Here is a 25,919-nt window from a genome sequence, read left to right as displayed (position 1 = left end):
CACACAGCATGAATTCGATGTGTTTTCCTGCCCACTTTTGATTGACAGGATATAATCGGCCCTGATCATTGTGTTTTTAAACTATCGTCCGATAGCCCATAGCGTGAAAAATAGCCTATAATATATAATAGCCTATAATATATAATATAAATAGGTTTATATTAGAGATGCACCGATGTATCGGCCGATAATCGGGATCGGCCGATACATCGGTGCATCTCTAATATAAACCTAAAGGCTACTTTATGTTACAGCCGGAACTACTGTCAGAGCCGTGAATGAACAGTATGTTCAATGATGTTGCATTCATGTAATAATGAAACCCACGACATGACCAGTGCGGTTTAACAGAACTGAATACGGGTCAGGTCGCCGTTACTAACCGTTCTGATGACTACAGTTCCCAGCAGCCTTTGCGTCAGCAGCGCTTCCCCTGCAGGGCGGCCCCGTGGCTTCGCGTCAGCGTTGCGCAGGTTGGGTTTGAACCGAAAGCGGAGTGACCTTCCCGGGGTAGGAGCAGAGAGAGGAGGCAGCTGTAGGAGACTGAAGCAGCAGACTAATGTCCGCACTCCAGTCCTCAACTCTCGCTACAGATATGAACAACCTACCTGGAGATGAAATTGGGTAAGACGCCATTTGCTGTTGTTTGTTTGTTGGAATAACATTAAAACATCACTCCTTCTCATCTCCTCGCTAGCAAGCGACCTGCGCAGTGTAGCTTCAGCGATGATACCGCTCGAGCTCGAGCTAGCTTACAGTTACCGTCAACTGTCAGTTCTAAGCTAGCTCAGTTTACCTGTCCGTAAAGCTGACTGACGCGGAGTCCAAATACAAGAGTTTCGACTCGAACTTGTTAAAAGTAGGAGTTTGTTCCGATTTAAGCCGAGTTTAATGCTTTAACGAAGAGCACCTCATTGATAAACTCGGTGTCTTACAAACTCTTTACTTAGTAAGCTAATGACGTTAGCGGGTGCTAGCGGGTTAATTAGCGAGGTGGGTTAAATGAGAGAAATATCGACTCGCGTAAAGATTGTGTCAGACGAGTAAACACTGAGTCGTCTAGCACATTATTCTCAGTTAATCCGTGAACTGTGTTACACCAAGGAAGTTGATTTTGTTTGAGTGAAACCTGTAATAATAAAGGTGAGTTTAACGTGTAAGGCGGTGAGTCCGGTTTTGTTGATGGGCCGCAAGTCAAAGTGTGAATGACGAGCTGTTTCTCTGAAGGAGCTGCTGAAAGAGAGAGAGAGAGAGAGAGAGAGAGACAAGCTGCAGCTCTGTGATAAACCCAGAACAAGTGGCAGCACAGGTCTCTCAAAGTGATAGCTTCCTAGCTGAATGGAAACGACCTTCTTCTTGCACTTGATGTTGTTTTTTCTTGCATAACTTCATTGAGTTCACTGTCGCATCCACTCGTCTTGTAGGAAGCTGTTTGTGGGTGGATTAGACTGGAGTACAACTCAAGGTAAGACTGAGGGGATTTCTATACACATCTGAAACACATTGAAGCCTTCTGAATTATTCTTACAGTATGATATTACATCCACACTAGTTAAACTGCTTCTACTAATAGTGTTTTTCCCCCCCCCCTCCTTAAATAGTTATGTAGAAGCAGGAACATGGGACGCTTTCACTTTACAAGCTTCTTTGCACAATTCAGATTTATTTATTTATTTATTTATTTTACTCAGATTGGATCCACTTATCTAGACAGTTCATAACCTGAAGTGACCCGTATCTGTCTTTAACGAGAACTCGGCTGTCCGCTGAAATGCCCTGCATGCAAACATGGACGTTTTGGCCAGGTTTTACGCCGATTCTGTCGTTTCCTTCCAGTTTTTTTTTTTCTTTTGCTTGAATCGAATCTGCAAATATGTAACTAGTTTTTGAAACTAATTTTCCTATCTTGTCTGATTTTGCTGTCCTCCATTGTTGTGTCGCTGAGATTGGACGACAACCGTGTGCACGTCGGGGAAAAACCGCGTCGACTTTGCATCCGGGTGTTCTTGTTCGTGTCGCGTTGGCTACATATTTCGTACGAGCGTGATGTAGGTCCACGTTTTTGCGTCTACGCAGTCCTGGAAAACAAAATAAAATCTGTGTCACATTAGGGCAGAACATGGGATTTGTTTCCTCTACCTGGTAATGTGAGTGTAGCCATAGTGTAGCACGTAAGAACACAATAATGAAATTACGATAGGGTACACGTTTCTAACCGTAGGCTTGGAGTTCGTTGTTCAGCACGTTTTATTGTTTTCTCTGCTCCCATCAGTTGAATCATTTGTATTGGAGCAGGGAAAAATACTCAAAACTTGCTGGACAGAAGGTACTCCAGGACCAGGGTTAGAGACCCGCGTTATATTATATATATATATAATGTGCTAAGCCATTTAATTCTCCCTGTTCTCTTTAAAACATGGGTAATGTGTAGAATAGTGTTCAGTCGTGGCACTGATGGCAAGCTGTGGGATGAGGGGGTCGAGGGAACGTGAATTATTTGCAGTGTGGGTGTTATTAAAAAGCTATGGAGACCAACATTATCAGTGTGTGAATGATGGCATGGCAAGTAAAGCATTTCTTAAATATTTAAGGACTTGAATTGCCCTAACAGTTTATTAAGTGAGTCCTCGTATACGTCAGTGTTATAAGACTCCCATGAGTGAGCGAGTAAGTGCGCACCAGAGTTAACCTGTAGGTACGTGGTGTCTGCGCACCATTCAAAAGCTGTCTCATCTGGCTCCTGCACCAGCTCTTCTGCTCAGATTTAGTGACCAAAGCTGTATACATTTTGGCCAAATTAAAATACACACACAGAGTAAATATGGATGCACCTCTATAAGGAAGTATGCAGGTATGAGTATGACATTGAATAGACATAGGAAATATATGACTCGCTTTGAGGACCCTAAACGGGCCAAATATTCCCACAAGTATTTCTATATCATTTAATAGTATTAAATTTAAGCCCTGAAAAGGTCCTGCATGCTCTGACAGAGGTCAAGTTTTGTTTATAGTTGGGGCTTCCTGTTGCTAGCAGTAACACATCCCTCTCGATTTAAGATGTACACGCCTCGCCCATTATAGCCTCACACTAGCTGAAGCAAATGAAGCGAACGCCTCATTGTTTTATATTGTTGCCCGGCAAAACACAGTTTGAGAAATTTTAATGCTTGTTCTGCAATAACTGAGAAGCGACGCGAGCCAGTGACCCTTGAAAGTGTTAAAATATATAAACATAAAACTTATCAGATTGTTATAAACTTAATTCAGCTATTGAAATATTAAGCATTCATTCTATATTATATATTTAATATACATCTATCCACTGTTGCAGTTTGTTATACTGGATATATTTCATTTGTCACACTTTATAGTATTGTTTGAGTGCAATATTCATTATTTAAATATTTTAATACTGGCATGCAGTGTATGATGCTGCTGTACTTCTCACTGCAGTTGTTTTCTTCATTCAACAAGTGCAATAACATACTTTCTGTTTTGTAATATACGTTCTAATTTGTATTTACTTTGTTTTTTATTTTGTACTTTCTTATATTATTTTGCACTTTTTCCTCTGGGTTTTTTTGTGCTCAACACTTCACTATATATGCTGCTATAATAGAACAATTAGATATCTCTTTAAGGATTAATAAAGAATATCTTAAATTATCTAATTGCTCCAATAAGATTTTAGATTTCTGAACTTACACACTTACACCCACAGAATCCAAACCATTGACCTTGTGTTAAAATGGAAATTTAAATAACAAAAGAAGCAATTTCCTAAAAGAAATACATCATTTGTTTGACACAATTTAATGAAAGTAGGCTTATATCTATAACTGTAGTTTTATAATTGTGCTCAGATGTTTTCAGATAACAAAATGTCCTAGCAACAAAGAATATAATTTATTTGTTAAAGTCAAGGTTGCTGTGTTAAACAGTGTGCAGTTTGCCATTACAGCCTATCCGCTTCCTCTTTTTAGAGACTTTACGAAATTACTTCTCCCAATATGGAGAGGTTGTGGACTGCGTCATCATGAAGGACAAAAGCACAAATCAGTCCAGGGGTTTTGGCTTTGTGAAGTTTAAAGATCCAAACTGTGTTCGGACTGTCCTGGATACCAAGCCTCATAACCTTGACGGTAGAAATGTAAGAACAAAGCAGCTTATTACGTTTCTGATGGTGTCTTGACTTCAGCCAAAAATCAGTGTTCATTTATTATAAGAATACATTTCCAATGATACCAAGTAATACTTAAGGCTGAACTAAGTACGTGAAAACTGAAGGACAGTTGAGGTGTAATTCTCTGCTCCCACAGATTGACCCTAAGCCATGTACTCCAAGAGGAATGCAGCCGGAGAAGACGAGAGCAAAAGATGGCTGGGTAAGTACTGTGATGCTCTGTTGGAAACATGAATGTAATCATTCAGGACTTTTGTAGTTCAGATCTTATGCTGATATTGACAGAATTTAAGTGATGTACTGAAAAATAAACATGCTGTCCAGGATTCTGTAAATATATGCACTACATTTAAATGAAAGTCTCCTACTCCCTAGATTCAGAGTATTCGTATTGCTCTGCATTTTAACTGTGGTTATTTTATATGTTTTAGAAAGGAGGTAAAAGTGACAGCAATAAATCCAAGAAGATATTTGTTGGTGGAATTCCACACAACTGCGGTGAACCTGAACTCAGGGACTATTTTAACAGATTTGGAGTGGTAAGATTTAGATTTAGGTGCTTGGATGTCTGTTTTGTGTCATCAGTTTTTTGACCGCAACACAGTCTAATGATAAGAAACAGAACGATCATGATTTTGGTTTTTAGGCCGCTTTTAACTGTAGAGATTAACTCTTGCAGTTGCAGTGCTGTTGAATTTAGATCAGCCTTTAAGCGGTCACTTTGTTCTACCTCTGACTCACTTGTCATACATTTTCTCCTTGAAGGTCACAGAGGTGGTAATGATCTATGATGCAGAGAAACAGAGACCCCGAGGTAAAAGCTGATCTAGTTCTGTTCCCAATACATCTATCTTCATACTCATGACAAACTATTCTGACCCAAAGAGGGGAAAAAAAAAAGTCCTTCAGCAGAGCTCATTCTGATCTCATTTCTAACTCCCATGTCTCCCATGTCGACTTTGGCCTGTTGCACATCTCCTGCATTTAGAAAAGTCAAATCCCGAGCATATATATGTAGCAGACGTGCATTGTGGCATCATCATCGAATCAGCTTCTGATGCATTTGCTTGTTGTTTAGAACGTCAGTACAGTATTAACCTTCATATTTAAAAAAAAAAAAAAAAAACATTTTGTTCTCCTTGAAAAGCAGCAATTAGCCTTGAGTCTCCCAAATATCAGACACCTCTCTTCCTTAATGTAGGAGAAAGCTGATTATTTCAAATAGTCCAGTTGCTTGAAACCGAATGCAGGCGATATATAAGTGAAGCAGACACACAGACAGGTGCAGAAAGTGTTTAATTTTCCACAGTGTAACACACTTGCTGGGGTGGTGAAAGGAAGCAGACTCTTCAGGAAACTTGTGAGGACAGAGTGTATTTCAGTGTCAAATAAAATGACACCGAGCACATGCAATTGGTGTTAAAGATTAAGGATGTTGAAACAAATGCACAATAATAGTTTTGAAGTCTTTCCTGTAATTCACCACCAGTGCAAATTATGTACAATTTAAATGTTTTCAGTGGATCACGGTTTTTTGTTTTTTTTTGCTTCCATGCACATTATGTGTTTGAGTGTATTAAGAGTTGTTTCCTCATCTCTTGCTTAGTACAAATGAAAGGGGGGGAAAAAACAACCTTGCTTAATCTCAAATCTCTTTGTGGATACATGAATAGTTTGTCATTGGATTTTGTAGTTATTTTGAGCTTTGTTTTTATTAACCCTATACAATAAATAGTTTTTTTTTATGATATGTATCTGATATTCTTATTAACGAGTCTCTATATATATACACACATATATCTATATATAGTAAAATAAGTTCTGTCTTTCTTTTATATACATTCTCCTTGTGAACTGTGATTGTAATTAACTGTGTTTCTTAAGATGTTTTTTTTTTTTTCCTTCAGGGGATTGTGTTCACAGTGGCACCACACTGATAAAAGTCAGGAACGATGTGTATAATATGTGTTGCGGTGTCAGACTGGCAGGTGTAGCCAGAGTTCCTACCTAACGTTTCGCTGTGAGATCGTAACCCTGCTAAATACATCATTACGCAATTATCTTAAGTCATTTATTTAGGTGTTTAGGTGTTGTTTTGGCATATTAGGAAGATTTAAGACTCGTTTTTGTATGCATCAAGGCTGTTAACCAGCTGCCTGTTTGCAATGGAAAAACTTCATTTTAAAGGGAATATTTTCGTCGTATTTAAAACGAACTTTCTCCGTTTCGGATCAGATTCTGTGATGCGTGTCAGAAAGCCTATGCTTTCCAGATATGTGCTACAGTGAAGGAACTTGACAGAAGCTTACAGAACGTGCTTTCCATTTTAATATGTTCATGAATTTTGATCTTAAGTAGGTGAGTGGCAGGTCAGATGTATATTTAGTGCTCATTTAAACAAATGAGACTCTCTGTATGGTATCGGAAATCTCAAATTCCCCACCTGGGTCTCCGAGGCTGCTTAATTGGAATCGGGTTAGATCCCAAAGTGGAGGGATCCTCACAACCCAGTTCTGCTGTGCAGTTATTTGATCACTTTTTAAACTAGTTCACACAGTAGTGCTGGTGCTGCAGAAGAACAGCTCACCCGCTGTTTTATATGGTTCATCCTCTGCTTTATCATAAGAATGACCCTGAAAATGGGCTTGTCATTTTGTGCAGTAGTCTCAACTAGATTAATGTCGTTCTGAACTTTTTTCCCTCGTGAGCAAACAGCGTGTGGCCGCTTTCGACTACATGGCTCATTTAAAAAAAAAAAAAAAAAAAATCTGTAAACTGGTTCAGAAAAGAAAAAGGAGCTGAGAAACTTTGGTTACACCTCGTGTAATTCTGGCCACGCACAGACTCGTAGCAGAACCTTACCTTTTTATCTCTGTGGTGCTTTTTATAGCTGTGTTGTAAATTGCTCTTCTCTTCTCTTTGCTTGCCCAAAATACTGTCATTTTGGGAAGGCTTTGAGAAACTATATTTATTCATCATTATTAAGTGTTAATGATTGTTGCTGTCAGCATTTGTTGTACATGTTATACAAGAATATAACAAGGGGACATTCAAGGGGTTTGGATGGAACTGTATGGGAAGTAGAAATGTATATTTTATTTTTTTAAAAGTGAAAAGTAGAAAAATGTTTCTTCATATTGGGTTTTTATTTTAGCTTATTTAAAAAAAAAAAAGATTTTAATGTATAAAACAGACTTATCTGGTAATACAGAATATGTCTTGACTCGGAATACATTATCAAATGACAGTAGTGGTGAATAATTAAAGTGATTGGTTTGAACCTTTAATGCACATACAGAGAACAATATTAATTCTTTTGCGAGATGAGATTGCAGTTCTTGTTTGGCGACCTTTGCTCGTATCGCAGACTGCAACATAATCCAAACCCCCGCAGTGTCACCTTGGTCAACTCCCCTTCCCCTGTTTTTCACCTTGTTCTGTCCCAACACCCTGCTACCTTGATTCACTTTTGGTCGTTGGCTAGGTTTTGGATTTATTACTTTCGAGGCCGAACAATCAGTGGACCAGGCTGTCAACATGCATTTTCACGACATCATGGGCAAAAAAGTGTGTAGTTGTAGTTTTATTTTACCCTAAGTAAGAAACTGAAGCTTGGGTGACCAATAGTGTTTTCTTCCAGAGCCATGAACTCCAATTTAATCCTGATGTAACAGACATACTCAGAAATTAATCTGTGATTTAATCTCCAAGATTTGATACTACAACTGTCATTACAACATTAGCTTAAATGATTAAAAAAAAAAAATAAAAAAAAAACTAAGTGCTTTTGACCGTGAATCACTGACAGTGAATCATACTGTGTACAGGCTCTGCAGTCGCCCAAGGTTTGGTTTACTTGGACCGCTCCTTTGGGTGTTTATGTGCTGGTGATACTGTGTAGCGTTATCCAGGTTTTTTTGTTTTTTGTTTTTTTTTAACCTGAGAAGTTCTTTTTTTTTTTTGTAGTTATATAGTGCTTAAAATGTAATCAGTTTTCACCTAAAGGACTGGTCAATGTCATTTTTCATCTTTTATTATTTATTTCATTTTTGCCAGGTCACTTACAGTTTGAGTTCTTGACATTATTGCAACAACAAAAAAACACAAAGCAAAATCTCAATTAAGTGACCTCAGTTAGAATCTCCATACTGTGTCAATTTTCTGTTTCCCACCAAAAAATATATATTTTTTAGTTTTTAGGTCAGCATATGTATTGAGGTTAGATTACTGGATTTCCTGCACTATTATGTAGGACAATATGTGCAAAAATGATTTCACAATGATAAATCTTTAATTACAGTGATAAGTTGGAATCAAGAGTACTGGCTCAGCTTTAACTACATGACTTGTTCATTCAGTCTGCTTACTGGTGGATATGTATTACTCAATAGTCTGAAATTGCCAAGGGCATTTTTCTGACCTGCACTAGTGCCGTGTGCTGATTCAAAGTGACGAACCACTTTCATGAAGACTGTTGTACTTTCTATAAAGGCTCAGTGTTGCTGTCCTACATTTTTTTTTCCACATGTATCTACTTTCCCCTTGACTCTGTCCTGTTTTCCTGAAGGAAGCAGGTTCTCTAGTACATAGACCGTTGTTCTTGATGTGACATTATTGAAATGGGATTTTGGGGATGTTGTAAAATTAGAAACTGGAACATATCAAACTGTTCTGCAAACCCCAGCTCTGGAGTCGGACGCCACAATTTCAAGTGCTTCCCCTCCCATCATGCTGAGCCCTGAAGCCCGCGGGAGAGGGCCTAGGTAGTTGTGCGGCGGGCCTCAGACTATTCGCTCAAACTGGCACCTAATTAGGTCGACAAAGAGGGAATAAGGAAGGCGAAAAAAGGAGGTCACTGTGTGTTGTACTGCAGAAAGCAACTAAAAAAAAAAAAAAAGTCATGCCTTGCTCTTGATTCAAGGTGACCCCAATAACTCAACCCATTTTGGAGCCAGTCTATTTCAGTCTTACCCATTTTACACTAAGGCTGGCACACCTATGGTTGGGTACTGAAAATAAGGAGATAAATTTTCATCTCTGATAATACAGATTGGATGCCTTAGACCTATAAATACACACATAACTTCAGTCTTTTTCAGGTATACGTAGTTTTCAAATCAAAATACGGCACATTACATTTTTTCCCTCATGTTTGACACAGTATGAAGATTCATTTCTTATTAGATCTATGACACCATTATTCTCTGCATGACTATTATTTTTTTACAGTTAGATCTAAAATTACTGTTCTCATATTTCTACTTCAAATTGATCTAAATTGAGGTTCTTAAATGCATTAGCAAGGTAAGTCTGGACTTTCTATCATAGTTTTTATCTACTTAAAAGGGATAAGATGCAGCAGAAATGCAAGGAAGGTGTTTCTCAGGTACACTTTATAAAGACCATTTGGGCTGTATTTTTTGCAGTTTTTAATTTTTAAAGAAAATCCTGTGCTTTGTTCACGTGAATTTGTAAAAGCTCTCTTTAAGTCTGCTCCATTCAAACGTACCTTAGAAACATTGCTTCAGCATTATGTAGAATAAGAAGCCTAGGATTCATTTTTCTAACTAATGAACTATTTTGTTACATCTAAGTAAAACTATCTCAGCTGAATTACAGGATTAGTAATTGATGGGGTGAAGAAGGCACATTGGTTATTGATTTCTGCCCTTTCACACCCTTCTGGTCTTGTCCTTTGTCCAGGTTGAAGTGAAAAAGGCTGAGCCTCGGGACAACAAAGCTCCTGGCCCTGGGCAGCTGGGAGCCAATCAGTGGGGACCCAGAGCCATCTTAAGTGCGGCCAATGGCTGGGCCGCACAGCCTGCTCAGAGCTGGCAGCAGAGCTATGGCCCTCAGGGTGAGTGAGGCCGACTAACTTTCCCTCTAGAAACGACATTCTAGTGTGAAAAAAGACACCAGAGGTGCCAACTGCTATCTGAGCCTCAGTTTCCCTTCTTTTTGGCCGCACTGTCTGTGCCATCTGTTCGAAAACCAAAGTGTGTTTGTCAAAAGTAGAAGTGTGACTATTTTCACATTTAAACTGTACAAAGTTTACACAGTTTAAACAGTACTTTTGTAAATGTTTGTCATGTAAAAATACTTCTTGTCTTTCTTCCAGGGGTTTGGGTGTCCACAGGGCAACCATTAGGTAGGTTCTATTATTTGCTATGATTTGTAGACCGTCCTTATTATTTGAGACACTTCCAGCTAACTAGGGAGGTGCTTTCTAATCTTTGCATGTCCCTTTATGCTTCAGGGGGATATGGGCCTCCTTTGCCAGCAGGCCGAGGTGCTGCCCAACCTCCCTCGCCCTTTAATGCGTTCCTAGTTACAGCAACCCCACCAGGAGGATTTGGGGCACCTCAGGGATATCCACAACAGGGCTACAGCACACCTCCTCAATTTGGTAAGTCATAAAAACACCTCACTCCGTTTGTTTATGGGGTCGGTATTGCATGAGAGTGCTTCATGTCTCTGCTGGCTCTGGTTTCCCAGTCATTCATCTTCAGTAAGTGCTTTATCCTGCTCAGGGTTGAGGTGGATGTGGAGCCTATCCTGAGAACACTGGGCATGGAATATGCCAGAGGCAGAAATATGCCAGTTCATCGCAGGGCACCACATGCACACACACACATTTGTTTACAACTTGGAGTGACCAGTTCACCTACGAACTTGTTTTTTGGGATTTATGAGGTGGCAATGCTAGCCGCTGCGCACCACCATAACCCTGGTCCTCTGTTATCTTTTAAAATCTAAAAAATTGTTCCATTAAAATTATTGCAAAGAGGAAATGATTGTAAGGTATTGCTAATGATTGCAAATTGCTAAGGGGGCTTAGTGTTTCTTGTTGCAGTTTGTGATTCCTACTTTGTAAGGTGAGAGTAGAAAGACTTTCTCTACTCTTTCTCTTCTCCACTCTTACTCTTTTATTTAATTGAGCCTTGCGTTTCTTTATTTACATCTCGCGCTTACTTTTGATTCTTTGCAACCCTTTTTAACCTGACAGGGTACAGTTTTGGCACGCCACAAGGTGACCAGTTTGTACCCCAAGGAATGCCTCCGCCTCCTACTACTCCCGGAGCTGGGCCTCTGGGCTTTGCCCCTGCTACCACCCCTACTCAGGACATGAGCAAAGCCCCACCAGCACAGCCTGACTTCTCTTATAGCCAGTACGGTGAGTAAAAAGGGCTCACCTCAGCCTGGCCACCTGCTCTCCTGTTACTGCTGATTGGATCCATTTTCTAAACCACCGTAGTTCTAGCCCATTACAATGATCCTCACACAAGCAAGAGCTTGCTCTCTATACCACATGGCTGAACTGGCATGATGGCATCACGCTCAAACAAGCCTGCATACCTGATGATCCTCTAGATGCCACCACAAATATTTATATTAAATAATATTATATATATACTGATATTAATTGATTAGTCTGTGTGAATTTTGCTGATGTGGAAAGATAATCAGTTTGGGTGTTTTGAATTAGATCATCCTGTGTTGCATTGTTGCTTTTTTGGATAACATGAGACACCTCCTTTAATGTCAGTAGGCTTAAGGAGGTGTCAATTACTGACACTTGACTTTGTGTATAAACGATTATCATTTTCTTACTGACTTTTCAATGTTGATATACACAAAAAATGCCGGTCAGAATCTTCATGGAAGATATTTATCATATTTTAGACCATATTTTAAGGAAGTTTATATATAACTGAAACAGGTCACCCTTTCGTGTGAGATGCTTTCCCTTTCCTCTTTTTTTTTCTAGTGAATGATAATGAATCAGGTCATTATTTGGAGCATCGATTGTCATTAGGAGATTATCATTATTAAATTTATTTTTGCACAACGTTTAAGCATCAACTGCACACAGCTTGATGGTTAGATTGACACTGATATAGTTTATTAAACTTTTATTTTGTAAATTATTTAGCTACCTGTAGGTCAGAAAAGGTGGTTAGACCGCAGCTATAATGTTAACAATGATGTACACCCCTCTGTACACAATTGAATTGTTTTTAATATACTCTACACGACTGAATGCTTTTCAGAATGAATCCTGTTTCTCAAAGGCTGACAAGAACATAGCAGAGACTACATTGTGGGATGTGTAGAAGCTCTACATATCACACAATCAAATCAGTGCACTGTGTCTGAGTACATGTGAAATCCCAGATATTAAGTGTTGTGCACCGGCACTGATCTGTACCTCGTTAGCTGCCTGTACCAGAGTCGGTCAGTGCAGCAGCGTTGACCTCACCTGGCTCAGTGTGTCATGCTTATGCTTTGCTTCCATCCATCATTACCATTACAAGTGACTGCCTTTAAGATTTAACCATTTTAAGGCAGCAAAGGACCAATCCACTCACCTTCTCGATTTAATATCTTTAGCTCTTCAAGTGTCAGAGCAGCATAATCGTTTTTTTTCCTGTAGAAAAGCAGTACAATTTGTATAAGAAGCTCTCCCCCAGAGCTAGTATCAAAGGTAGGCTCTCTCTGGGTTTAGTCAACCTGGTCTCCTCATCTCCCTGCTAGGCTTGGGTAACTATCCTCAGGACCCCTCTGCCTACGGACCAACGCGTCCTTCTCACAGTTATGGTCAGGATGAGCAGGGATATAGTGCAGGTAGGTGGGAGCTACTGCATTTTACAACCACCCAATAAAACAGCAGATAAATAAAACCGTATACAGACTCATGAGATTTCAGTGATAGTTTATTTTTTTTCTTTTCTTTTCTTTTTCTACATGCATTTTTACATATGCAAGTTTGTGCACATACTGTATGCATATGTTGTATGTGTATTGTACATACAGTATACATACAGTCCTTTTCTCCATATGGTATACTAAATACAGCTACACGTCATTTGTACAAAAACAAAAACACTGCACCTCTCTTGTATTTGTAACTTGTATTAAATTGGCTACAAATCTCAATTGGTCAACCTCTTCTTTACTTGTCTGATGTTTTGTGACATAGTAGCTGTAGTTTACTATACAACGACAATGTCCTTCAACTTATTTCTCTTTCTTTGTCTCTGCGTTGCTTTGCTGGCAAAAGGATGATCTAATTATAACAGAACTTGTATATCTGGACGTTTCTGCCTTATGTGCTACCCTGTCTCGTAGCATTTGTAGCCCACTTGACAAATGTATTTTACAGATGACTGACTGTGTTGGAAGTTGAAAAGAAAATGCTAGCAATTCATAGCTTATTATCCATTTTTTTTCTAATTTGTGGCCCAAAAAACCCCAAAAAACTGTTCCTGTCTGTCTGATCTGTTTTCATGAATGAACCATCATAAAATGTATCGGGGAAATGGGAAAATTTCTTTGTGCAAGCATTTCTTTTTAACTCTTGTCCCTGAATAGCTTTGCTCTGAATATATTTTCATTACTTTCTTTCCTCTTCTGTTTTCGTAGTGGCTTAGGTAGTTTAGTGTCTTGCTAATACAGTCTTTATTATTATTTATTTTATTTATTTATTTTTTAAAATCGGATGTTAAAAAGAGCAGTTCTTCTGAAGGCCAGTCTCTTCAGGAACCTCCATCCTTGTTTTGAATGACTTCTCTGATGTTGTTGATTTATTATTGTATTGTTGTATTTGTTGGAACAGGTTATGGGCAGGATCTGAGCGGCTTTGGACATAGCTTTGCCGACCCTAGCCAGCAGACTGCCTCATATGGTGCCCCTTCCGCACAGCCTACATCAGCGCCGCAGCCCACAGCGACTACTTTTGGTCGTGGGCAAAACCACAACGTCCAGGGCTTCCATCCTTATCGGCGCTGACCATTCCCTTCTGACTTCCTCAATGCAATACAAACCGTCAGGGAATCGATGTTCTGATCACAAATGCCACTGGATTGTGAGCTTGATGAACATTACAAATGTAACTGGAGGGTGTTTGTGTGTATGTGTGGTTGAGTGTGTGTAAGTTATGAACAGGGACTATACTCCTTTATGAGGAGGCCACATTTGTTGTGTATTTTTTTTTTTTTTTTTTTTCTAGTAGGGCAGCGCTATTTAGCAATAGATTTTCTTGATTGGTGAAACATCAGCACAGAACCATGCCAGTCGGCGGAGTGACAGGGTCTCCCATTTCCTCAGCTTTAATTCTATTAGGGCAAAAATATTTTATTTTCAATTTTGTGGACTTTTTGTTTACTATCTGAGCCTTTGACCATTTTATTTAAAACATTGTTCGAAATAGAACGTACAAATATGTATTATAAACCTGAACTGTGCAATTTTTTAAAAGAATTTTGTACTATTAAATGTGCGCTTTTCTTGTTTTTATTTCAGGATGTAGTGGATTCCCTCAGGTGGCTGTTTTAGTGCACTTTGCACTTATGCAAAAAAAGAGAGAAATTTTATTTGAAATAAATGATTTAAAGATACATATTGTTGTCTTTTTTAATGTTTCAGAATGTATTTTAAAAAGTAATAATAAACAAACAACGGCTAAGTGGGAAAATATGAAGGTATAATATACAGTCGTCTCTGAAAGTATTGGAACAGCAAGGCCATTTTAAAGCTGAGAAAAGAGGGGAAATTGATCAGAGCCATTGCACATGTGCTGGGTGTAGTCAGTACAATAATCTGGAATGTTCTGAAAAAGAAAAATCACTGGTGTCCCATAATCATCTTTTGATCTCAAACCCAAACATCTTCAGTGTTATAGGAAAACAACAGACTTGACCTTGCTGTTCCAATACTTTGGGAGGAGTTAATAGAAGGAGAGCTTTCGTATATGTTTAGGTATTAATATTGTTGCAATATCTAACAAATGCCTTACTATTTTAAAATCCCAGACTGGGACCTCTGCTGCCTATATCATAGTGTATTTAAGAAAATTAATTTAGCATGAGCATTGAAAGGCATAGGCATTCAACCATGCATGTTAATTTTAATATATAAATACAACATGTGTTTATGAAGATCAAAAGGAAATCATTTTAATTTTTTTAAATGATTCAAAGATTCTAATATTTTAGAAATGGGTGTCAGGTGCCTCTAACCAGTTCCTCTAGGTAGAGAACATTTATGAGGATTTTTTGGGCCCCAAAACAAACTCCTGCTTCAGCGTTTTACTCCAAGGCTGTGACATATGTTGTATAAGTCGTCTTTAATGTTCTCCTTATTTTTTTCAGTTCTGTCATTATAACTTAGTGTTTGTGAAGAGCTACATTCACAGTGAGAATTAGACAATCGAAGAACAAGAATATTGTTGATAACTTCTATATTGACATACACACTCACTGAGCCCTTTATTAGGAACACCTTTACACCAATTCATTCATCTAATCAGCCAATAGTGTGGCAGCAGTACAACACATAAAATCATGCAGGTGCGGGGCAGCAGTTTCAGGTAACGTTCACATCGACCATCAGAATGAGGAAAAAATGTGATGTCAGTGATTTTGACCGTGGCTTTATTGTTGGTGCCAGATGGGCTGGTTTGAGTATTTCTATAACTGCTGATCTCCTGGGATTTTCACATGCAAGTTTACTCAAAATTGTGCAGTAAAGAAAGAATGAGTGAGCGGCAGTTCTGTGAACGGAAATGCCTTGTTGATGAGAGAGGTCAAAGGAGAATGGCCAGGCTGGTTCTAGCTGATAGAAAGGCTACAGGAACTCAGATAAACACTCTGTACAATTGTGGTGAGCAGAAAAGCATCTCAGAATGCACAACACCTCAAACATTGATGTGGAAGGGCTACAACAGCAGAAGACCAAGTCTGGTTCCACTTCTGTTGGCCAAGAACAGAAAGCTGAGGCTGCAGTGGACTCAGACTCACCAACACTGGACAGTTGAAGACTGGAAAAACATAGCCTGGTCTGATGAATCTCGATTTCTGCTGAGGCACACAGATGATAGGGTCAGAATGAATCCATGGAACCAACCTGCCTTGTGTCAACAGTCCAGACTGGTGGAGGTAGTGTAATGGTGTGGGGAATGTTTTCTTGGCACACTTTGGGCCTGTTAATACCCACCAATCATCACTTGAATACCACAGACTATTGTTTAGTATTGTTGCTGACCATGTGCATCACTTCATTCCCACAATTTTCCATCTTCTAATGGTCACTTCCAGCATGATAATGCACCACGTCACAAAGCAAAAGTCGTCTCAAACTGGTTTCATGAACATGACAGTGAGTTCAGTGTTCTTCAGTGGTCTTCCCAGTCACTGGATTTGAATCCTGTAGATCACCTTTGGGATGTGGGAGAACGGGAGATTCACAGCATGAAAGTGCACATGAAAAATCCTCAGGAATTGTGTGATGTCAACTTGCGAATCATGTCAACATGGTCCAGAATCTCAAATAAATGTTTCCAACATCTTGTGGAATCTACGGAAGCCCAAAGCGGCCATGCAGTATAAATTTTTTTTCTGTTGTTTTCTCGTGATCATGACTAAATTTTCCTGTGTACTGGACATCCATCATCCCGAAGTCAATCGGGGGTTTTGAATGTTTTTTTTTTGTTAAATGTCTGAAATAAGGTCTGTGGTTAACACAAGCTCAAGATATGTTCACGTTTTATACTACGACATAAATACATCAGTAATACCCCACTCAGGATTTTCAAAAAGCTTATACATGTCTGGAAAAAGACGGTTGCTAAATGGGACTATACAGGTTGTCGCGAACATTAAACGTCATCACGCCGAACAGGAAAACTCATCTACTACAGTCTCGTTGTGTTTACACTCACAACTCAAACTTTCCAATAAAGTGGATTTATCAATTTTTGTATTTTCCAATTGTATTGTTTTTTTTTTAAATAAAGATTGAAAGAGTTGTCGGAAGCGTATCGGTGGTGACGTTGAAGTCATGTGACCGTGGTGTAGTTCGTTTATAGCTCAACATTAGTTTTTTATTTCTGGCGAGTGTAATTAGGCTTCAAAATCTTATGAATCTTATCTTAATGAATGAAACATGTAAGAATCATAAACTTTTGTTGCTCACAGAATTTATTTTCTGCAATAATCCAAAAGCCAGTGGAAAAATCCTATTGGCTTTTTGTTGAGGGAATCAGGGTGATGCTAACTTCCAGGGTGCAGGACTGACGACTTCCACATTAGTGTCCCACACTTGAGAAGGGGACACACATCCCTCTCTCTTAATGCGGAGATAAAGTCCATCTCTACAGCGGGGAATTATCACATTGATGATGGCGAAGATGCCAACATGCATGTAACACCAGTCCCATTCACAAAGCTGGAGATTTTCTCACAATAAAATTACATTGTGAGAAAACAGCTTTTGTTATGTCGAGATCACGAGAAAACAACAGAAAATAATTTAATAATGCAGGGCTTCCGTAGACATGTGAAAAAGCAATTTGTAAAGTAATTCTTCACTTAAGCAGTTCTTCACAAGGCTATTTGTTTACTCTTACTTGGGTCTTGACTACTTTTACTTTTAATCAAGTGAATTATTACTACAGTAGCAGCCCTTTTACTCAAGTCAGTAGGCTTTGTGCTAATTATTTAATTATTAATTCAAAAATAATAAGCGAACCCCATTTCAGTCTTGAAGACAGTTTCATCTCCGCACCACTAGATGGCGAGCTAATGTTCTGACGTCACACCAAACCGTTTTTTTTCTCTTCCTTTTAGCGCGAGCCAACGTCAACTACTTCCTTTTCCGGTTTCTCTCTCAAGATGGTAGGTGTTGTTTTATTTCTGTTTTACTACAATCTAACAGAATCCAGCTTAAATTCGGGCAAATTCAAGTATCTTGTTGTGTTTTTAGTTTACGTGAGCCTCGCTGTATTTGTTTTTGATATTATTTGTTGGCGCTGAAGGTTTGGAATTGGTTGATGTGAATAATTTTGCCAGCGCTTAGAGACGCGAATCAGAGCCCGAGTGTGCGCTAGTCATTCTCTTACTGATCCATCTAACTTTTATACTTTTAAATATCAACTATTTCACTTTCACACCAGTTACTGTGGGGCGTTTATGCCGGAAATGAGGAGTTTCAAGCCAAAGTTGACGTTAGCTTGTTAGGCCTGTCTTATGTAGCTAACACCTTGTTTAACTGAGGCTTGTATTAAACATGAGGCTTGTTGTGTTAAAGGTGTTGTGTGAATTGTGTGTGTTTACAGGCGGACGTAGAGCAGAAGAAGAAGCGTACTTTCAGGAAGTTCACCTACAGAGGAGTGGACCTGGACCAGCTCCTGGACATGTCCTAGTGAGTAACAGGTTCTGTCACTTTTAGAGAAGGAAAAATCAAGGGTTTCTCTCTCCTTCTGTACCTGTGTCTATTGTATTAGTTCATACTTAGATTCTTGAGAAACCGTACAATGCTGACTAAATGTTGATGGCTCAAATCACGATTTGGACAAATCCAGAATAAAAAAAGCACTTTACAGGCTCTGTAGGATTCACAAATTAACACAATCATGCAAACCTTCAATATTCAGAGGAGCTTGTAGTTTTTCAACATTACCGCAGAAGATGCATCATTGTCATGAAGACGTCATCAGCCAAAGTCCTCTTCTACTCACCTGCATATAACATGAGTATAGCTTAAAGGTCTCGTTTACTAACAAACATCACTGCGAAAACAATTGCATTTTGTCCAAATTAAGTAGTTTTATGTAGAAGGAGGGAAAGAACGTGTGAATGTCATTGCAATTTTTTCCAAAGTCGCAGCAAAATTAAGTTTTTTTGGCTAACAACAGTCACCAAAAAAAATTGTTGCAAAATCCTGTACAGACTGATTTTAAGTTTTATTATACTCTAAGTCACAATATAACTGCTGCTTAGTTCTGAAGTTTTACATGCGACGTTTAATCGAGGTAAGAACCAGCCACTGGAGTATAACCAAATGGCCAGTTGAACAGTTCGTTTGGTCTGATGTTTTGTCTCTGGCTGTAATCACAGGAGGATTAACCGTTATAAGCTAATTGTATATCTGTATTTTATCTCAACAGTTATACACGTGTAGCTGTGTATGTATATATGTAGTTATGTATGTAGCTACCAAACTCCAGTTAAGACTCCAGCTGTGTTGCTGCTAAACCAGAACATGAAGGTATAAATATAATTGTCTCGGGTTCCTGGTGCAGCTCTCTGCCAAATCTTATTTTTTACAATTTGAAACGACTTCTAGAAAAGTCACTCTTTGTTCAGTTTCTCACATGAAACTGTGCATGTGCCTTCTCTTGTTTAAGAATTCACCAATCCAGCTCCTCATTTTTTTGATGCATCACAGTTAATTGGCTTAAATGTATCTGTTAATTCAGTGAGCAGCTCATGCAGCTGTATGGCGCTCGTCAGAGGAGGAGGTTGAACCGTGGCCTGAGGAGGAAGCAGCAGTCTCTCCTTAAACGCCTGCGCAAGGCCAAGAAGGAGGCGCCTCCTATGGAAAAGCCTGAAGTGGTGAAGACCCATCTGCGGGACATGGTCATCCTGCCTGAGATGGTGGGCTCCATGGTCGGTGTGTACAACGGCAAGACCTTCAACCAGGTTGAAATCAAGGTGAGGTGGTGGGAAAGATTGTGTTTTATGCTTAAGTGTAATGTGGATCGAGGCAACTAAACAAGTCATGGACTTTTTTGTTGTTTTTTAAACAATTTGAGGGGAAAATACTTTGCTGAACCTCTGTGTTTCACAGGGGATTGGAGCAGTATTAATCTGGGGGTAAATGTTTAGCATTTTAAAATAGCTTTTTTTTGTGTGTCCTGATTAATGTCTCTTTGTCTTGTTCAGTCGTAGGATAATTGATTTTTGTAATGCACAGCTGAAATATGCTGTGTTATGTGGATATAATTGGTTTATTTACACATCAAAACTTCACCCCTATTATGTTTCTCACCATGACTTATGCCCTTTATTGAAGGATATTCACTTCCAGATGTCCAAGTCTAGTTCTGTTCTGTGCCATTTGGGCAGGTTGTGATCAAACAAAGAGGATGTTTTGGTAAAGGGACACAATGAGTTGATCCCAAATGAAGAGAGCTAATATAAATGACTGATTTTAATGTCCATGTTTTGGTGTTTTTTTTCTTCTTCTTCTTCTTGCAGCCTGAGATGATTGGTCACTACCTTGGAGAGTTCTCCATTACATACAAGCCTGTTAAGCACGGTCGCCCTGGTATTGGAGCCACCCACTCCTCCCGCTTCATTCCTCTGAAGTAAACCATAATTGATGTAAATAAAAGTGACATCCAACACATGGCCTTTGTCTCATTCTTAAGAACAGCTGCTACATATTGAAGCTCTAATTTTCTAAGTTATTTTCTGCCCAATTTAAGCACAGTGGATTTACAAAAGCCATTGGACATTAACATGTCTGATGTTTTATCAATTAATAAGCAATATTTAACATGTAAACAATTTCCTTGGTTTTCTGTTCCTCCATAAACAGGTTTATGCATTTATAACTTGAACAAAATAACTTTTCAGCTGCAAGTTTAAAAAATTTTATTTGAGAGGAAACAACTAATACGCACATTCAGTGCTTTACTATGTTACATTTTGGTTAACAAAGGTATAGCCTAAAACTCTTGACATGTGAAATGTTTTGATGGCCCCTTTTTGGTGATAAAATGACCAGATGAATTAAAAAAAAATAAATAAATCACAACATAAGAGAAAATGGAGCTTAAAAAGAACTGATGTAAATGAAATGCTCCATGTCATACTTGGATGGTTGGTATTTGCTTATTACAACTGGAAGACTCCTTTTATTTTGCAATAATATTTGCCCTGGGTAAATATGAACAAAGTAGGCTGAACTTGCAAGCACAACACAGGTTTATCACAAAAAGTCTTTGTTAAATATGTGTGCAACAATTATTGGCAACTCTTATGGACTCATATGTTTGCTGTATATTCCCATTGATATTTAATTTTTTTAGTACACCTGGGTGACTAGGAACAGGAAATTGTTCAACTATGACTTCCTGTTTGACAGGGGTATAAATATGAGGTAACACAAATGCCAAATTCTCTTAGTCATTCATAACAATGGGTTAGACCAAGGAATATAGCTGTGATGTGCGGCAAAAGGTTGTTGAGCTTCACAAAATGGTAAGTGTCTACAAGAAAATAGCACAAGCATTGAAAATGCCCATTTCCACCATCAGGGCAATAATTAAGTAGTTCCAGTCAATTTGGAAATGTTATGAATCAACCTGGAACTGGACATGTGTCTATATCGTCTCAACGCACTGTGAAGAGGATGGTTCAAGTGGCCAAAAAATCTCCAAGGATCACAGCTGGAGAATTGCAGAAGTTAGCTGCGTCTTGGGGTCAGAAAGTCTCCAAAACTACAATCCGAAGTCATCTATATCACCACAAGGTGTTTGGAAGGGTTTCAAGAAAAAAACCTCTATTCTCATCCAAAAAAAACTCAAGCGTCTTCAGTTTGCCAGACACTACTGGAACTTCAAATGGGATCGGGTTCTATGGTCAGATGAAACCAAAATAGAGCTGTTTAGCAATAAACACCAGAGGTGGTTTTGGTACACACAGAGAGGTAGCTATATGGAATAGTACGTCATGCCCACGGTTAAATATGGTGGTGGCTCTTTATTGTTTTGGGGCTGAAGGCTAGAAATCTTAAAATGAGCCATGGTTGGATCTTCCAGCAGGACAATGATCCAAAACTTACATCAAAATCAACACAAAAATGGTTTACTGACCACAAAATCAAGGTCCTGTCATGGCCATCCCAGTCCCCTGACCTGAACCCCATAGAAAACCTGTGGGGTTAACTGAAGAGGAGAGTCCACCGGCCTGGAACTTGAAATTGGAAGGATCTGGAGAGATTCTGTATGGAGGAACGGTCTCAGATCCCTTGCTATGTATTCTCCAACCTCATCAGGCATTATAGAAGACTCAGAGCTGTTATCTTGGCAAAGGGATGTAGCACAAAGTATTGACTAAAAGGGTGCCAATAATTGTTGCACACCTATATTTAACAAAGATAATTTGTTTTGGATAAACCTGTTTTTTGTTTGCAATTGTTTGATATCAGTGAGAGCAGAGTATTTCTGTGAAAATTTTAGACAAAAGATTAAACAATAAATAAAAAATTTTCACAGCCTCCTTTGCTCATATTTACCAAGGGTGCCAATATTAGTGGAGGGGTTGGGAGGGTTACTTTAAAAATGTATTCCGTTACAGTTACAAATTGTTTAATACAAAATGTAATCACTAACGTAATCCAAGTATCACAATATGAAAGTAATGTAATATGATTATTTTTGGATTACTTCAAGGTCACATATGTAAATAAAGTCAAGAGAAAAGCAATATGGTCTAAAATACTTATTTAGAGCTTATTTTAGAGCTTAAAAACATGTTCAATGTTTGGATTTGTTTTAATAAAATAAATTAATTTGTTGCTCATGTGAGTCACAACTGGCAAGTGAGAACCAGAACTATAATTATGCAGCTGTCTATGTTGTGTTATGTCAAAAGCAGGGCTCCAGACTAGAGATCGACCGATAGTGATTTTTTATGACTGATATGATATGCAGAACCAATATTTATTTATTGTTTTATTTCTGTTTTTGACACAATGATAACAACACTGAACTGAACAATACTGTTTTATTTATAACAATGTTGTCAATTTCACTTCCTCCTTGCTTACAAAACAACACAAAACAACTCTTATTTCTACACAAATAAAGAGAGGGGTCTGAAAGAGTGCAAAAAAAAAAAATACACTGTTACTAAAGTGCGGTGGCTTAGTGGTTAGCACGTTCGCCTCACACCTCCAGGGTCGGGGATTCGATTCCCACCGTGGTCCTGTGTGTGCGGAGTTTGCATGTTCTCCCCGTGCTGCGGGGGTTTCCTCCGGGTACTCCGGTTTCCTCCCCCAGTCCAAAGACATGCATGCTAGGCTGATTGGCGTGTCTAAAGTGTCTGTAGTGTCTGTAGTGTATGAATGTGTGCATGAATGTGTATGTGATTGTGCCCTGCGATGAACTGGCACCCTGTCCAGGGTGTACCCCGCCATGTGCCCGATGCTTCCTGGGACAGGCCCCGGGTTTCCCCGTGACCCTGAAAAGGAGTAAGCGGTATAGAAGATGGATGGATGGATGGATGTTACTAAAGTGTCTTTTTTTAAAATAAAAGCTTCGATGACTCTGTAAGTTCGTTTCTAATTCTTAGGGCCAAGCTGCTTAAACCACATATCACGCATTTATGTAACACATCACATTTGTTCATTAAGGGCAGTTATGTTAAATAAAGTTTATTAATTAAAGCAAAGCAAGTATACTTTACCTGTGCACACCGTCATTTACTCGTCTCTCCTCGGGTCCTGCGCGCAACTCTCAAAACACCATTTATCGGATCCGATATTATAAAACCGATATCCGATTATGGGAAAATGTTTAAATATCGGGGGAAAATATCGGTAAAGCCGATTATCGGCCGATCTCTACTCCAAACAAAAAACCTATTAAATAAGAAAAAAAAAAAACAGGCACCGATTGCCACATAAGAATGAACCTACATTTAAAATGTTTTAAAACACTTACTTTCAGTCATCCTGTCGTATGTATACATCTGGCCTCCTTTTACAGCGTCAGCATTTTCATCCACGTTCACTTATAGTGTAGTCTGACCTCCTCCTCCTCTGTTTTGCAGAAAGCCAGTGTTTGACACATGGTTCTGGATCAAACTGCTCAAGTGATGGGCTGTCTGTGCTGATCCTGATCAAGTCTTCCAAGGTTAAATTGCGTACTTTTGATTTGATCCTGTTTTGAGCCACGTTCACACTGAGCAGCCGAAATTGGTAGGACAAGCAACATCTCAACTAGATGCATTCTGTTCAAAGCACATGCTGTCGTTGACATGTCTTGCACACGTCCAGTCAATTCTTCTTCATTAGTAATATCCGAGAGGTACATTTGGTGATTCTTCACATGCAATCATATAGGTGGTGTTGAATTTTATTTTTAGCTCCTTCCATTCGATCTCGTCATGTAGTTCACATGCATGAGACACTGCTTGTGCTAACGGTGTCTTTTGTGGAGCACTCTGTGATGACATAGTCACAAGCTTTTTATGTTTTCGACTATCACCCTGTTTTCTCACAGTCTATTCACTGAAATGGTTCATTTTGGTAATGAAATCTGTTTTTCCTGCTATTTCTCTGCTCTCTTTGGAATAAAAGTCACAAAGCATTTTCTGTGCAATGATCACACCTGAGCATGCAAATTCTTGAATCCAAGAAGTCTTAAAACGCCTTTCTGCACTTTTACTTGGGTGATCATTTATTGACACGGAAAGATGATCCTCTGTGTCTGTCGTTTCTCTCTCTCTCTATCTCTCTCTCTCTCATGCTGGCACAACTGGAACCTGCTTTTTAATTAGCAGGTGTGCCATTAGCATTGGCGCTCGACAGAGATGAGGATCGTTTGAAAAATCTGATATGTTTCGTTTTGACATGTCTTTCTGACACAAAGCTGACCCTCTGCGTATTTTGGCGATCTGGATGAATTTTTTCCCCACTGAAACTTTCATACGTCTCGTTTTATTACTTCAACACAACAATTTATGCGATAGGCGACTCTTCACATAACACTCAATTAAAAAGACATTACAAGCAAATTTTTAAATCATAACGTGTAAATTTATATTGTCACCATTGGCGATCTCAGCAAAAATCATCATTTACAAATTAATATTTTTGGTCACGACCATTTTAGGCGCAGTGTGGAGCTGTGCAAAAGTTTAATTTCTTTGGTTTAAAATGGGGAAAAAACTGTAATCCTGATAGTATTCCCGTTTTTTACAATTATTTTGAAATATATATGCTATTTATTTTTTATATATTTCATGAAATGACATCTTTAGTCCAGTACATAAAAAAGGCAATATGAAGAAAACATCATTCAGATCAAGAGCCTATCCTGGGAATACAGTCTGAATGAGATGCCGCTGGCCACCATGCATACACAGTTAATGCACCAATTTGCCCCTAGGGCAATTTACAGTAACCTCATTACTTGCAGTGGTGACACAACACCAGAGGGAGGTAATGTAGAGTCAGCAGCATTCTACATGGACTTCTCACTTCTGGGATAATCAGATTAAGAATGTTATAACGATATGTGATTGAGTTATGGGGCGGCTGTGGCTCAGGTGTTAGAGCGGGTTGTCCACTAATTGTAGGGTTGGCGGTTTGATTCCCGGCCCACGTGACTCCACATGCCGAAGTGTCCTTGGGCAAGACACTGAACCCCAAGTTGCTCCCGATGGCAAATTAGCGCCTTGCATGGCAGCTCTGCTACCGTTGGTGTGTGTGAGAGTGTGAATGGGTGAATGAGACACAGTGTAAAGCGCTTTGGATAAAAGTGCTATATAAGCGCAGACCATTTACCATTTAGATATGTGTGAATAAAACTAATTTCAATTCAGGAAAGTCTGTAGTTTTCAGAACTATATATACACAGTCATGTGAAAAAATAAGTTGGCTTTTTTGATAAATTTGGACAAACATTTTTTGGACAAACATCCTTTTTGATGCAGTGCCTATTAATGAAGGTGTTACACTCTATCAAATGACATGAAATTGACATTTTGAAGTAATTTTCACAATTTAAATGAACAAAGTAAGAAAAAAGTAAGTGCGCCCCTACATTTATCACACCTTCAAATCCATAAAATTAGACTCAGGTGTTGAAGATTGTGGTGCAAGTGGAACCAGTCTTATTTATATCCCTTCCATATCTAGTGTCTGGTGTTATCTTGAAGAA

The 25,919-nt window shown here is 38.9% G+C and overlaps 2 protein-coding genes across 6 annotated transcripts; both read left to right on the top strand.

Annotated features, from left to right (window-relative positions):
• The first annotated feature begins 453 nt into the window (after window positions 1–453).
• dazap1 (DAZ associated protein 1) lies at window positions 454–14,583 on the top strand. Of its 5 annotated transcripts, none has more exons than XM_053634859.1 (13): window positions 454–624; window positions 1,425–1,465; window positions 3,987–4,153; window positions 4,323–4,388; window positions 4,618–4,725; window positions 4,952–5,000; window positions 7,671–7,753; window positions 9,890–10,043; window positions 10,305–10,334; window positions 10,521–10,592; window positions 11,193–11,360; window positions 12,722–12,811; window positions 13,803–14,583. In XM_053634859.1, exons 1-13 carry the CDS (start codon window positions 560–562, stop codon window positions 13,973–13,975), a joined length of 1,266 nt encoding a protein of 421 aa, XP_053490834.1. In that variant the 5' UTR covers window positions 454–559; the 3' UTR covers window positions 13,976–14,583. The 5 variants fall into 5 exon arrangements, with proteins under 5 accessions (XP_053490834.1, XP_053490833.1, XP_053490836.1 ...); XM_053634858.1 differs by having other exon boundaries at window positions 457–624; window positions 10,443–10,592; XM_053634860.1 differs by lacking the exon at window positions 12,722–12,811 and having other exon boundaries at window positions 459–624; window positions 10,443–10,592.
• A 3,214-nt stretch (window positions 14,584–17,797) lies between these two features.
• On the top strand, window positions 17,798–20,372 carry rps15 (ribosomal protein S15). Its single transcript, XM_053634190.1, has 4 exons — window positions 17,798–17,859; window positions 18,300–18,385; window positions 19,443–19,677; window positions 20,224–20,372. Exons 1-4 carry the CDS (start codon window positions 17,857–17,859, stop codon window positions 20,335–20,337), a joined length of 438 nt encoding a protein of 145 aa, XP_053490165.1. The 5' UTR covers window positions 17,798–17,856; the 3' UTR covers window positions 20,338–20,372.
• Window positions 20,373–25,919: the final 5,547 nt, after the last annotated feature.

Source organism: Ictalurus furcatus, chromosome 10 (assembly GCF_023375685.1).
Source record: "Ictalurus furcatus strain D&B chromosome 10, Billie_1.0, whole genome shotgun sequence".
NCBI classification, from domain to species: domain Eukaryota; kingdom Metazoa; phylum Chordata; class Actinopteri; order Siluriformes; family Ictaluridae; genus Ictalurus; species Ictalurus furcatus.
The sequence above is the reverse complement of the archived record's forward strand: the minus strand, read 5'-3'. Positions and strand labels throughout refer to the sequence as shown.

What these genes read in the sequence shown, in the direction of transcription:
- dazap1 (XM_053634858.1), top strand. Translation starts at nt 560, where the DNA reads ATGTCCGCACTCCAGTCCTCAACTCTCGCTACAGATATGAACAACCTA. An exon ending in CTACCTGGAGATGAAATTGG is followed by an intron (nt 625 to 1,424) that starts GTAAGACGCCAT and finishes CTCGTCTTGTAG; the next exon opens with GAAGCTGTTTGTGGGTGGAT. An exon ending in GCAGAGCTATGGCCCTCAGG is followed by an intron (nt 10,044 to 10,304) that starts GTGAGTGAGGCC and finishes TCTTTCTTCCAG; the next exon opens with GGGTTTGGGTGTCCACAGGG.
- rps15 (XM_053634190.1), top strand. An exon ending in CAGCTCCTGGACATGTCCTA is followed by an intron (nt 18,386 to 19,442) that starts GTGAGTAACAGG and finishes CTGTTAATTCAG; the next exon opens with TGAGCAGCTCATGCAGCTGT. An exon ending in TCAACCAGGTTGAAATCAAG is followed by an intron (nt 19,678 to 20,223) that starts GTGAGGTGGTGG and finishes TTCTTCTTGCAG; the next exon opens with CCTGAGATGATTGGTCACTA.